The 13,288-nt window shown below is 47.0% G+C and overlaps 2 protein-coding genes and 1 long non-coding RNA gene across 3 annotated transcripts; 1 reads left to right on the forward strand and 2 right to left on the reverse strand.

Moving 5' to 3' along the window:
- Positions 1-668: 668 nt before the first annotated feature.
- On the forward strand, positions 669-5,462 carry LOC101771460. The gene is given in 2 exon segments (XM_012844434.2): positions 669-1,535; positions 1,537-5,462. Coding segments are annotated over 2 exon segments (3,909 nt in total). The 5' UTR covers positions 669-720; the 3' UTR covers positions 4,631-5,462.
- Positions 5,463-6,038: 576 nt separating this feature from the next.
- Positions 6,039-6,733, reverse strand: LOC105914081. Its single transcript, XR_001163615.2, has 2 exons — positions 6,463-6,733; positions 6,039-6,365 (listed from the first exon to the last, which is right to left on the reverse strand). It is a non-coding gene; the product is annotated as an uncharacterized LOC105914081 (long non-coding RNA).
- Positions 6,734-8,706: 1,973 nt separating this feature from the next.
- On the reverse strand, positions 8,707-13,044 carry LOC101775629 (transcription initiation factor TFIID subunit 15). The gene is made up of 10 exons (XM_004960296.2): positions 12,749-13,044; positions 12,596-12,660; positions 11,724-11,829; positions 11,312-11,428; positions 10,852-11,189; positions 10,540-10,749; positions 10,179-10,262; positions 9,484-9,565; positions 9,276-9,402; positions 8,707-9,136 (listed from the first exon to the last, which is right to left on the reverse strand). The coding sequence occupies exons 4-10, from the start codon at positions 11,426-11,428 to the stop codon at positions 8,910-8,912; spliced, it is 1,185 nt and encodes a 394-aa protein (XP_004960353.1). The 5' UTR covers positions 11,724-11,829; positions 12,596-12,660; positions 12,749-13,044; the 3' UTR covers positions 8,707-8,909.
- Between the last annotated feature and the right edge of the window lie 244 nt (positions 13,045-13,288).

A 13,288-nucleotide genomic window follows, 5' to 3' on the forward strand; every position in this document is an offset into this window, starting at 1 on the left:
TTTAATAGGTTCTATAGGTCGATCTAGACCTGAGCAAACCTCGGGTCGGGCCGGGCTGGCAAAAAGCTCGGTTTCTTTCAGGCCCAAAAATCTCCATCCAAGCAAGCACATTAACTCTATCGGGCCAACGAAATCAGGCCTAATTCGGGTCGGGCTCAGGCCACACCCTTATTTTCTAGTGAAAATTTGATTCATTTTATTATTCGGATCGAGCTCGAGCCCGCCTATTTTTTTGGGCCGCGAAAAGCAGCGCCACGTCCAGCCCTGAATGAGTGTAGGGCCGGGTGAGAAACTGTGATATGAAACTCCCCGCTGGGAATAGCCTACCATATATCACCCACCGTCGCCAATAAATTTGCAAGAGGAAATAGTAGGTACGAGGGATAGAGGAGATTTTCACCTTGGTTTAATCTAGCAAAGCAAATTGAAGGCAAAATGAAAGCCCCAAATTAAAGAAAGCAAAAGGCAAGCTAATATACTAGCTAATAAGCATATACTTGCCTTGGCGCGTGGGTTCGCGTACGTGAACGGGAATAGCACAATTCCTTGGCTCTCCTTGTCACCTACCTATGGGCCATGGCCGCACACTTGACGACACTTGCATGCGCGCAGAATGCACGACCACCTTAGCCTTACCACTGCCAAACTAAAACTAACTGGAGAAACAGGCGGCACGCCGGGCACCAGCCGCCGCGCGGCGGAGGGAGAGCCTGAGAGAAGATGGCCGAGCTCGCGTCGGGCGCCGTGAGCTCGCTTCTGGGCGTCATCCGCGATGAGATGCGGCGGCTGGGCCGCGTCCGGGGCGACGTGCAGTTCATCAGGGAGGAGATGGAGAGCATGAACAGCTTCCTGCTGCACCTGGCCCGGACGGCGCCTCCCGGCCGCGAGCACGACGAGCAGGTCGGGACGTGGATGAACCAGGTCCGGCAGCTCGCCCAGGACTGCAACAACCGCATCGACCTCTACCTGTACCGCGGCAACCCCGACATCCAGCGCGCCAGGGGCGGGCTCTGGCGGCGCTACCTCTGGTGGGTTCCCTGGTTCCTGCAGAAGATGGACGCGCAGCACCACGCCGCCGCCCAGCTGCGCGCCCTCAAGGACCGGGCGCGAGACGTCGGCGAGCGGCGGCTGAGGTACGGCGTCGAGGTCCCGGGGAAGCACGACGACAAGGAAAAGGAGGTACCTGCTGCACGAGGCGGTGACGGCGACGACGGTGACGATCAACTCGCGGCGGCGAGCCATAACTATTCTACTACTAGCAGTCGTCGAAGGGCAGAGTTATTGGAGCCTCGCACGCCGGAGGACTTCTTGAAGTGGAAGCTAACCGAGTGGATAGATGAAATGCGCACAAAATCATTCCTCGCTATTGTGGCACCACAATCACATGATGAAGAAGTCTGTGCTCTTGCATGTGAAGTTCTGGACGCGAAGTGATATGCCAACTATGTCCTGGTCGATCTCCCGGCAGTGTACCTGGAATTCCTACCGCTGCGACCCAAGGACATTCTGTTCTACATCCTGCGGGGAAGTCGAGCTCCAGCGTGGCCGCATATCCCCATCCCAGCCCCAGCTGCAGCATGTTTCTAGATGGCGAGCTGAGAGCATAAGGAAATGGGATGCTTACTTTGAGAAAAAGAAGGAGTTTGATGAAATCAAGTATAGCATCCAAAAAATGAAGGTTTACGACAAGCTTGAAGAGGTCAAGAACGAGGTTCTGCAAGTGAAGGGCGACCACCTGCGGCTGGACCTGACAAAAGAGGTGGGACACAGATTATATTTCTTCGACAAACCCTTAGGCGCACTCCTCCTGCTGCTACTCAAGTCAGCTGCAGCGGCGGCTCAGCAAGATCGAGTAAGCAAAATGAAATTAGAAATGGCCACATTGGCAGCATGTTACAAATACTTCATCGAGGCAACAGCCAAGAAGCTTCAAGAGCATTTGGAAGGAGGTGCGAAGCAGCCGATTCGTCTCGATAGAAGACAATACGAGGACATCCTACGGGAGGTGTTCCCCAAGACCAGCGACACCAAGGACCAGGAGCAAGACACAGAGCAAGCAACGAAGATCTCCATCACCACTACATTGGATGAGAATCAAATCAAAGGAATTGTCGATAAGGTTAGACAACAAATCCTGCGGGAGGTGCTCCCCATGACCGGCGGCGGCAGCAAGCCCCAGCAGGAAGACAGCACGCAGCTGGCCATGCAAGACACAAAGACCACAACCACTACATTGGGCGACGAGGATCTGATCAAAGAAACGAGACACGATGATAGCCTAGTAATCGTGCAGAGGGTGACGGAAGCCGAATCTAACAGGAAACAAACAGCAGGTAAACTGGATGGTTCTATGGTTGAAGAAACCATGGAGAGGATTGAGACCATCAAGCGGAAGATCAAAACGCAGCTGAATATCAAAGGGATCATGGACAGGATTGAACAACTTTTGGATGACAAAATCACCAACACCATGGTTATCCTCAAGATAGGTGGTACGATGGATAGATCCGTATGGGAGGAGACCAGAAACGCTTTGAGCCTGTTGGGTTGTGTGGGTGGTGCATTAATCATCACCACCTCAAAGGGCACCCAGCGGGCTAAAGAATATTGCTATCCACCATGGGAGCCTATTGACTACTCTGTTGTTGGCCCCTACCATGCCACTGTGCTAGCGCTAGCAAGCCAGAAGATGCAACAGGACGCCCAGATTTTCCGCGACATCGTGGATGAGTGTGCGCCACATGAATTCTGCATGAAGATCTTCGCTCATGCTTTGTACGCCAAGCCCAAGAGGAGCAATGAAGAACTGCACCAGCTGCTCAGCACCCTCAAGGCGGTTTCGCCAAAAACTTTTATCGGCATTGCTAAGAAGATGCTCAAGTTCTCATTCAATGATCTGCCCAAAGAGTACAAGTCCTGCTTGCTCTACCTGTCCATCTTCCCTCAAGGTCACAACATCAGGCGGTCAACCTTGATAGGGCGGTGGGTTGCAGAAGGTCTGATAACCAAGGAAGACTGGTCCACTTCGGTGCGTCAGGCTGAGCGATGTTTCGATGCACTTATCGAGAGGTGGCTTGTTTATCCTGGTTACATTGGCGCTACAGGAAAGGTCGAGAGCTGCGTGGTAGGTGCTCAAATCCACGGATTCATTACAAAGATAGCCAAGAAACAGCACATTGTGGAGGCACGCCTGTCACATCACCTGGCTGGCCACTTCTCCATTTTCAATGATGTCCGGCTGCGCGGCTCTGATAGAATCGACGATTTCTTTCGAAAGCTCCCCAAGTCACATCAATTGTCCCTGCTCAAGGTGCTTGATCTAGAAGGATGCCATTGCTTTGGTGGGAAAAACCAGTCCTACCTCAAGGACATCTGCAGCAATATCTCACTGCTCAAGTATCTGAGCCTGAAGAGAACAAATGTTACCCAGCTGCCTAGTGAAATCAACCACCTCCATGAGTTGGAGGTACTGGATATACGGCAGACTGAGGTACCTGCACTTGCAACAAAAAACATCCTGCTACTGAAGCTGAAGCGTCTGCTAGCTGGTCACACCGTTCCAAGTCCAAGCAATACTGACGCTGGCATGGCTGTCCAAGTTCCTGACAAGATTGGAAAAATGTTAAACATGGAGGTACTATCCAACGTCAAGCCACGGAGTGGTCGAGATTTGGAAGACATTGGAACTCTATGGCAACTGAAGAAGCTTGGTTTGGTTATCAAAGAGTATGGTGATCTTATTAATTTGGCTGGAGCCATCAGTAACCTACATGAGAGTCTCCGGTCTCTGTCGATCACTCTTCCCATAACCAGTTGTGACGGCACTCTTTCCAGCACAGAGTTTCCTTATGACATTGATTCTCACCTGACATACGGTCCCAAGCTTCTTGAGAGCCTAAGCATCTGCGGAACCACAGCAAAAGGGTCACTTCTTTCAGTGTTGGCCAAATACGGCGATTGCCTTGTCAAGGTAACTCTAAGTAGGGCCTCACTAAACCATGACGAGCTGAATATCCTTGCCAAGCTGCCAATGTTAAGCTGTGTTAGGCTCCGACACATTGTGTGCGCCCAGAGAAAGGTCAGCTTCAAGGAGAATGAATTTCAAAAACTCAAGTACATTCTTGTTGAAGGCTCCAACATCACTGATATCAACTTTCAACATAGAGAAGTTCTTGAGCTTGAGAAGATTGTTTTGTCCTCCACCGGCTACCTGAAGTCTCTTTCTGGAGTCAACCATCATCGAAAACTGAAGGAGCTTGAGTTGAACAACAGCAGCAGATTGCTTTCATTATTTGACAGTGCCGAAAAAATAGCCAAGCTAACTCTTCGTGGAACATTTCTCATGCAACGTGATCTAAAAATCCTCGGTAAGAAACCAAACATGCGCTGCCTAGTGCTCCTGAACAAGTCTTGTGCTCAAAGAGAGCTTACTTTCAACAAAGATGAGTTCCCAAAGCTCAATATTCTTATTGTTTGCTGCCCCAACATCACCAAGATCAACTTCACCAACAGATCTGCTCTTAAGCTCGAGAAGATTGCTTGGACCTTCACCAACAATAAACTAGAACAAGCAAAAGGAGATGCTGCAAAAGAGGATGGTGATGCTGCAAGATTCCCATTCTGCTGGTAGAACAAGGTCTGATGCTGGGCTGGAGGAGCCTATCCTTTTATCTGTTCATCATCGATTTTCATGGTGTGGTTTGTGTGTGGTCGTGTGGTTTGCTATCTGTTCTGCTTGTGAATTTATGTTTTCTGCACCTGTGCGTGTGTTTATATTCTAGATGTGTGTCGACCAAGTGCATCCGGTCTCTAACTTACACACATGCCCTGAGCATAATGGTTGTGTCTATGCTCATGGATTTGGATTTGTGTGGCTTTCATCTGGACCATCATGCTGCAGCATGGGCCGACTGCAGGCCTGCAACCTACCTGAACCTGCCTCCTTTCACCCTGCCCTTCTGAGTTGTTGTGTGTGTTACAAGACAGTAGACTTCTCTTGCGTTTTAATCTATCCATGTGCGTGTGCCCGGTTAGGCCCACGTTGTAACTGAACATTCTATTGTTCTTTTTCTTCTTAATACAAAGATACGCAGCTCTCCTGCGTATTCTCGAAAAAAAAATGCTGCAGCATGCATAGGTTCACTCATGTAATAAGTGCGATGTTTGTGTGCACATCTGACTTCAAATTAATGTATGATGTGCCTGTAATATGTACAGTAGTACTTACTATTTTACAGGGGCTTCAAACTAGCTCCTGCATTCATGCCTGGCTAGGTCCTTGAAGCTCAGCTATGCAGATTAAACATGTGTCGTCTCGAATCTGTTTATATCTTCCCCATTGCAGTGCCAGCAGTAGGACTCCAGGCAGAATTGCACAATCATTTTCCAACGTCTCCTCACTTCTAACTCCCTCCATCCCAAATTATTAGTCGTTTTGACTTTTCTAGGTTCGTACCTTTTACTCCCTCCGTTCCAAATTGTAAGTTGTTTTGGTATTTTTAGATTCATAACTTTTACTATGCATCTAGATATAGATACGTAACAAAAGCTATGAATCTAGAAATGCCAAAACGACTTATAATTTGGGACGGAGGGAATACTATGCATCTAGACATAATATATATCTAGGTGCGTAGCAAAATCTATAAATCTAGAAAAACAAAAAAGACTAATACTTTGGGATGGAGAGAGTACATAGGATCGTTGAGGAGGCATCCTGCTGGTGCTCGCGAAAGCCACAGATTTAAGCCTCCTTCCACATGAGAATACGAGACTAGAGTGGAGGTGTGATCCACTGATCTGGGTGGTGTGGTCGTTTTGGTTTTGCGTGTGTGTATGTGGTGCTGATGGCCCCTATTTGCCTCAATAGACTGACTATTGGTAGGTTTCAACTTTTCCTATCATAAATACTAAGACTAGTTGATTACTAAAGCAGAGCTCGTGGAGATGTATGTTGGTTCCTTACTGATATATGTTACCAACTCCATCCATAATCATACCCATTCTTGGTAATATGGCAAAGAAAAAGAGAGAGTGCATATGTGCAAGAAAACGGCCTCAACTGGTAGACTTTGTTAGCATTATGTCTGCAAATTACAGGTATTAAAAATAACTCCTCCATGGATCTACTTTTTTCACGCTGAACAAATATTCTAATGTTTGGATTTGGCAGCAACGTGTTGGCAAAAGATTATAAATTCTCTATCTTGAAACGTAGGAAATTGGATTTGACCCAACAGAGAGAAAGGGCTCACAGCAAATTGGACGCCGGCCTTAAGCTGTTGACCTGCCCATGAACGGCACTGCGCCGCCGCCGCAGAACACTCCAGCACCGCGCCCCACTCCTCGATCACCACCGCTCATACCTAACAAACCAAAGCAAACCTGATTTAGTCAATCGCTTCCGTCGAGGGAGAGGTCGGCCAAGCGAGGTGCTCTTAGGTTAGCTCTTAGCAGCATTACACCGAACATCTTATATGCCGCATGAACGCCGCGAGGTCGGACGGCATGGTGCATGAACGCCGCGAGGCCGTGCATCAGCACATCGCTTCCCTCCTCCCGCTCATCTGCGCCGTACCCCGGCGTCCACCCTGGCCGCTGGGTGGGCTGTGTTGGTGCCTTGGAGGCTGACTCTTTTTTTTTTCCTTTTTTTTTTTGATAGGAACCAACCTTGGCTCGCCTTCGCTGGAGGCCTGGTGCGGGACGGGGGCTCGAACCCCTGCCGGCCAGCTGCATCGTGTTGTGTCACGTGCGTGGTCGTGTGGAGCTGCCTTTTTCTTAGAAGAAAAAAAATATATTGCAGGTTGCAAAGGATTTTCCTTCGTTTTGCAGCAGAAGTCTTATCTGATCCGGATGCTATCAGTTTAACATATGTCTTTGATAAAAAGCCGTGATAGATGGAGGCGGTTGCCCATCAGTCTGTTTTCACGAACATGGCAAGAAAATTCTACTGCCGATGAAGTGATGATTGATCAATCAAAGCGTGACGGTGGTGTAAAGGACACCGGCACTAATTTCTCCTTTTATTTCTTACAAGTTTTAAGGATCATGCTACTACGATGATAGAGATCAAGAGCTTCTGGACAAAACCAAATACTCATCGATTAGTAGTAGTAGTTGCCAGCTTCTACTGTGAAAAAAAGAGAATTACACAATAACCCCTTCGAGGGATCTAGTCCTCGTTATCATCAACCGGCTCCATCGCTGCTCGGTAATCTTCCAACATGGTGAGCGGTAAAGATCACCAAGGAGGAGCGGTGGCGGAAGGGAGGGATCTGGTCGGAGCCGGCCCCCTGCCTGCAATTTCACATTAAAAGCTTTGAATTTGATCAAATTTTTAGAAAAATTAGCTCTGTTGATCCCTCTTACAATAAAAAATGAATACCTAGCTACGCATTACGGAGGAGGTTCGAAGCTGATATCGGAGCGAACAAAGCATTCTTTTACATGCCATGAGTGGCACGACCCACAAGTAGCCGCACACTTGAAGCGTTGAACGCATGACATAAACAGCAGCCTAGAGCAGTTGGTTGCTCGGAAATCAACAGCTGCTTGGAGCATGGCGGTCCAGCATTGGCCTGGTTAATGCCAAACCCTCGCCCCAACAAAACGAAACCTCTTGGTGCTTCAGGTGAGAGAGGCGAAAAGGGAACGGCTTAGTTTTCCCGTTCTCCCGCCGGCGAGAGCACCGGTCCCCTTCTCCTCCGGCGGCTGTTTCGACCTCGGATGTGTAGGGGAACGATGCTTCTCTGCCCGACGGTGTAGTTTAGGTCCCTGTAGGGGTAGGTTTCCCGGTGGCATCTGCATGGTGGAGGCAGCGCCGCCTAGGTGGAATAACGTCCTCCGGCCCGTTCTCCACCTCACTGGCGCTTGCTACGGTGCCGGTGATGGGCTTGTGAGGTTCGTTGCTGGCGGATCTGGAGGTCCTGTGGTCTTCACGGATCTGTCCAGCTCCTGTACAGGAGTCTCATTCCGTCTGGTGGGTTCGCTGGCGGTGAAGGTGTCGATGACAACGCGGCGCTTGGGATGTAGAGGAGATGGTGCTGCGGTTGACAAGTATGTGGATCTAGCCACTCTTTGCAGTGGCTTCAAGCGACGAGCTCAGATTCAAGGCCAACATGGCGTGGGGTGCATCCCCGCCCGATGTTCTTGCTCGGTGTTCGGGTTCCGGTTTGTGGCGGGCATCTTTGCGGCTCAGTTCAAAGCGTTGGTGCGATGGCGCTTATCTTGGTCTGTGGCGGGCGGCTACCATCACGGGTTTCCTCCGGCAACTTCTGCGATGGCGGAATCCAGGGATGGAAAGCGGTTCTAGAGGATGCAGAGACCCCAAAGGATCTTTTTGTTGTTATTCTTGTTTCTAGGAGCCTGTCTAGTTTGGTTGATACCCCTGTATCCTTTGTGCATGCGTTGGACCATGTACACGTATCTGTTCGGTTTCATTACATCTTAATATATACTCCCTCCCCACCCCAAAATAAGGGCACATCTTGCTTCTCAAGGAATCAAAACGTTTCTACGTTTGACTAAGAATATAGAAAATAGTATCAATATTTATATCTCCAAATAAATTTATTAGGAACGTATACTCAATGCTCAATCTAATGATATTTATTATACATCATAAATAGTAGTGCATTTTTGTATGGAGTTTGACTCCTCACGAAGTGAGATGTACGTTTATTTTGGAATGGAGGGAGCATGCGCGAATTATCAAAAAAAAAAAGTCAAACTGGTTGTTGTAAAAAAATAACAAAAAATATCACACTCGTTTTACAAACAGCGAAGTTATCAGAATGCTGTCCGTGCAGCAAATCAGTTAAAGCAACTGTAAAATAATACCACAGGTACCACGGCTACAAAAATTGGCAAATGCAATGTAAAGAAACAGAAAGCCCCTATCATTTCTCTCTTCACCTGTGGCGGCGATCACGGTCCCGCTCCCGACTCCTCTCGTAGTCATGGTCTCTTCCCCTGTCCCTCCCTCTTTCCCTGTCATGGTCTCTGCTCCGGCTTCGGCTACGGCTCCGGCGCCGCTCCCTTCCATGATCACCCCTATCCCTGTTCCTGCTTTCCTTTTCATCATAATCGACCCTACCACGATCCCTGCTCCTCTCCCTGCCTTCCCTTTCACTGGAACCTACAACAGTGAATTAGCACCAGGTCATGTTCAGCACTGACAGTAATTCATGACAATTACCAAAAAGAACGAACTGAGCGATAAATAATCCTACAACGGTCTGAAATATGGACTTATTAAAGCGTGTCAAGAAGAATACCACGCTGCTCAACTTCCCATCCAGCACGTCCTGACCCAGGAAGAGTCTGCACACTTTCAGTATGCTGAGATTTAGCACGGAATTTCTTTTTGAGGTTGCCAAACTCATCATATATCTCTCCATCATCCTACGATACAAGCCAAATTTAGACATGGAAAGCAATGGTTAAGATATATAAAAAAAAGGTAATGTTCAGTAAGCATCCTACCTCCTCGACCTCTTTCCGACGCTTTTTAACTTCCTCTAGTTCTTCTTCATCAAGCTCTTTGTACCCACCACCACGGCCACCCCTAAAACAATAAGCAATTGGTGAGACAAGCCTCAATATTTAAAGAAATACCTTTTAGTTATAAATAATTGTACACATGGTTGCTCACTTATGGACATAACATACAACACCCAGTTGTGCTGGTCTATACATACATGGCCGGTTTTTAACATCATATTTCACAAAATATGCACTGCAAGATTCACAACTAGCCACTCACTATTGTCGATGGATTAAAGTGTTGTGGCACTGCACCGCACCTCCTTTGAGTCCAGTTTTGAGCCCAAAAGCCAAAAGCTGGTCACAAGGAGGGCACCATATCACAGCAGTTCACTGTTGACCTCCATTTTTGAAGGACTATCCTAATGTTGATGTGAGGCCACACTTAACCTGACAGTGAGTGTATCAGGTGGAAAAGCATGATGTTTGGAATTAATGAAACAACCCTCATCCATCCTTCACCACAAATAACAAATGCACTGCTCTTTGCAATAATTTGGTATTATAATTTACAAGCTGCCAGCCATATGGGCCCAAGGGCACAAACTATAGCTGCTAGAGTAAATTTTATATTCAACTTCTCAGATAATGTGGTTATGAACCAGCCAAATGCAAATAGTAAATCTTGTACTTACCTTACACCGCCTTCATTCGTACCAGGCTTGGAAGTGTTACATATATTACATTTTGTCCGCTTAGCCCAGTTTATGTTGCCACACCTGGAACACAAATGAAGTTGGGTATCATAACATCATTTTTTTCTGAGAACTCATAACATCATATAAGACAGCAGGTTTAAGTACAAAATTGCAACAGATATAGAGGGCAGTAGTTTAGTTTAAGCATAAACAAGCATATAATAGAGGCTTGGAAAGAACTATCCCATTGGTTTCATGGGGCAGCAATTACATGATGCATACAAATGAATGTGAACACCAAGTTCAAAAGATGTATCCAATCTATGAAACAGAAAAACTTAAGCTGTTAGCCTCTTACATTGGACATGGCCAATCATTTGGACCAAACAATCCAGGTGGACCACCAACAGCAGCAGCAGTGCCAGCACGGCTGCTTCCTCTTGCATCAGCGCTACCACGGCCTCTACCCCTACCGCCACCACCACCACCAGCTCCCCCAACACCAGCAGGGCGAGCGGCTCCACAGCGATTACAAACACCACGGAAGGCAAAGTTTACATTGCCACAACTGAGAGAAGAAATCACATCAGAAAGAACGGAATACACAATTAAGACCATACTAGTCAAACTGGAGAAGTGATAGAGAAGTTGCTCACCCATCATAACAGACCTTGTATTTGGACACATCCAATCCCCATCTTGCTGCCAAGCCTTTCCTGGACCATCACCACGTCCTCTGCCTCTGCCAACCCCGCTATCCAATTCATCTTGTCCACCAAGGTCAGCAGCGATGCCCAAATTCGTGGAGCTATCGAATGTATCTTTACTTTTTGACTCAGCTATGTCAACCTGGATAATACTTCCATGGAAATCCTTGTTATTGAACCAGTCCACAGCAGCTGAAGCAGCATGTGGATCCTCATATGTGACTGTTGCATCACCCTTCGGTTCATTTGTAACCTTGTCTCTATATATCCAAATTTTTGGACGCCCAGTCCTTTTGTCCTTCTGTGTGGTTTGACAACAAATAAGAGAAAAAATTATCATCAAACGGAATTTGAAAAAGGCATACAAGGGATCTTGACAAACTTGATAGTGGTTGCAAAAATGCTACCTGATAAGACCCATACCTTTAGCAACCCTATGGTGCCAAAATATTCAGCCAGCATAGTCTCATCAGTTCCAGGAGGCAGGTTGCACACATAAACCGAACCGTTTGGGGGCCCTCTTGACATATATCCAGCCATCTGTAACAAACCACCAGTATCATTATTATAAATTATTTTCTATGGAATAATATAAAGAAACCGTTGTGCATAAAGCCAAGCTTGTCCTATCATTCCAGGAACAAAATACACTTGCATACCAAAATAACAAATCTGAACTGATGGTTTGCAATCAACGTGATGAACATATATAGGGTTTTGAAAATACTACATGCAGACCACTTGATGCTAGAGCAAAGCAAATGAGAATGGCAATCACAACATAACTATTAGCCAGAGTGCATTCATAAATGTAGCAAAATTTGAAGAGCTTTACCTTGAACCAGAAGGCCAATTCAAGCCGCCTCCTTCTGTGTACAGTCCTGAATGGTTTATCAGTTGGTTGACTGCAACACAAATCTTCAGTATGTGAGAAATTTAACCTGTACCACAGAAATAATTCACTGTCAGTTGTAGTGATGCTCAGCTATACAAAACCAGAACCCGATAATCTTTTCTTATTGCCTAAATCTGAGTTGATTTAAAAACCTTAGCAATTTCATGTGTGGTAGTGGAAGCAGCTAACAACCAACGACTACCACGCCAATGTTTAAGTGCGGTACACAGATCATCCCCAAAATTGCTTACTACAGATTTCATTCATAGTTTTCCATCATGGGTTTAAACCTGATTTCATTACTTCAAGGTATGCAACGAAATTACAAGTCTGGTATGGTTCCAAAAGCATCCCTGAACTGAAAGCAAAGACTACTAAGACCAAAACCTAGCCTGGGCTCTTTATCAGCAACTGAGGGCTGAAGAGACACAGCTAACACCAAAGGGGAAATACATGAGAGAGGCAAGACAGACCTGTCACAAACAAAAGTAAACTACCAAACACCTTACAGAAAAGAACTCTAGATATGGATTCCAAAAAGACCTCCCAATAGACAAAGACTAAAAAAACCAACATGGACTGAACCCATCCCACCACCATGAACTTCATCCTATCATCTTCTCACACATCCCAGTTTAGATTTCATCCAACTATTGTTTTTTTATCTCTTTCTAAAGTATATACATACTGGTAAAGTAAAAAAATCTACATAATCACCTAAAGGATGGCAAATCCAAGACCTTTGGTCTGATCATCACTATCCACAGAAGAAACATAGTACATTGCAAGTCAAGGAAAAAAATGGCACAAACCAGTGGATCCGCTTCACGGGTTGGCTGGTTGGAGGCGAGTGGATTCCACGGAGGTCAGCGAAACCCTAGCACCACGAGAGAAGGAGAACCATATCATCAAAGAATCCTTGGATGGGAACGAAGGAATCGACGCGTCGAGCTTCTTTGTAGTACCTGTGGATCTCGTCTTCAAAGAGAGAGGGATCCACGGAGAGGGGTGGAGGGAGGAGGGGAGGGCTCGGGGTCCGCCTCGAGGGAGGGGTGTCGTCAGCGGGGAGGCGGCGGCCGGCGGCGCAGGGCCAAGGAACACGCGTCGAGGTAGAGACGGCGGCCAGCAGCGAGGAGGCGGCGGCGTGGAGGCGGGGCCGTCCGGCCTGAGGGGAGGCGGCGGGAGCGGCGACCGGACCTCGTGGTCTCGTGGATGCGCTTGGGAGCAGAGAGGAGACGGGGGTGGCGGCTGGGTAGAGATGTGAGAGGATTAACAAAATTAACAAATCAGGGTCACTTTTCATTAGTTTTAAGGAGATTGGCAACTGTTGATTATCTTTTTCTTACGGTTTCTATGAATTTATACATTATTTTGTATCAAATTACTCTGAGAAACACTAGGAAATGATATTTTTTGACAATAGTAGCAACCCTGTCCGAGTTTATATAGCTTCGGAAAATTGGGATTATTCATGAAGTTTTCTGCAGCAAGTTGTCCTGTCCGCA

This window comes from Setaria italica, chromosome III (genome assembly GCF_000263155.2).
Source record: "Setaria italica strain Yugu1 chromosome III, Setaria_italica_v2.0, whole genome shotgun sequence".
NCBI classification, from domain to species: domain Eukaryota; kingdom Viridiplantae; phylum Streptophyta; class Magnoliopsida; order Poales; family Poaceae; genus Setaria; species Setaria italica.

Excerpts from the sequence above, each read along its gene's own strand:
- LOC101775629 (XM_004960296.2), bottom strand. The coding sequence starts at position 11,428 with ATGGCTGGATATATGTCAAGAGGGCCCCCAAACGGTTCGGTTTATGTG. Across the intron at positions 11,190-11,311 it reads GCACCATAGGGTTGCTAAAG|AAGGACAAAAGGACTGGGCG; the intron begins GTATGGGTCTTA and ends CAAACCACACAG. Across the intron at positions 10,750-10,851 it reads TGGATGTGTCCAAATACAAG|TTGTGGCAATGTAAACTTTG; the intron begins GTCTGTTATGAT and ends TTCTTCTCTCAG.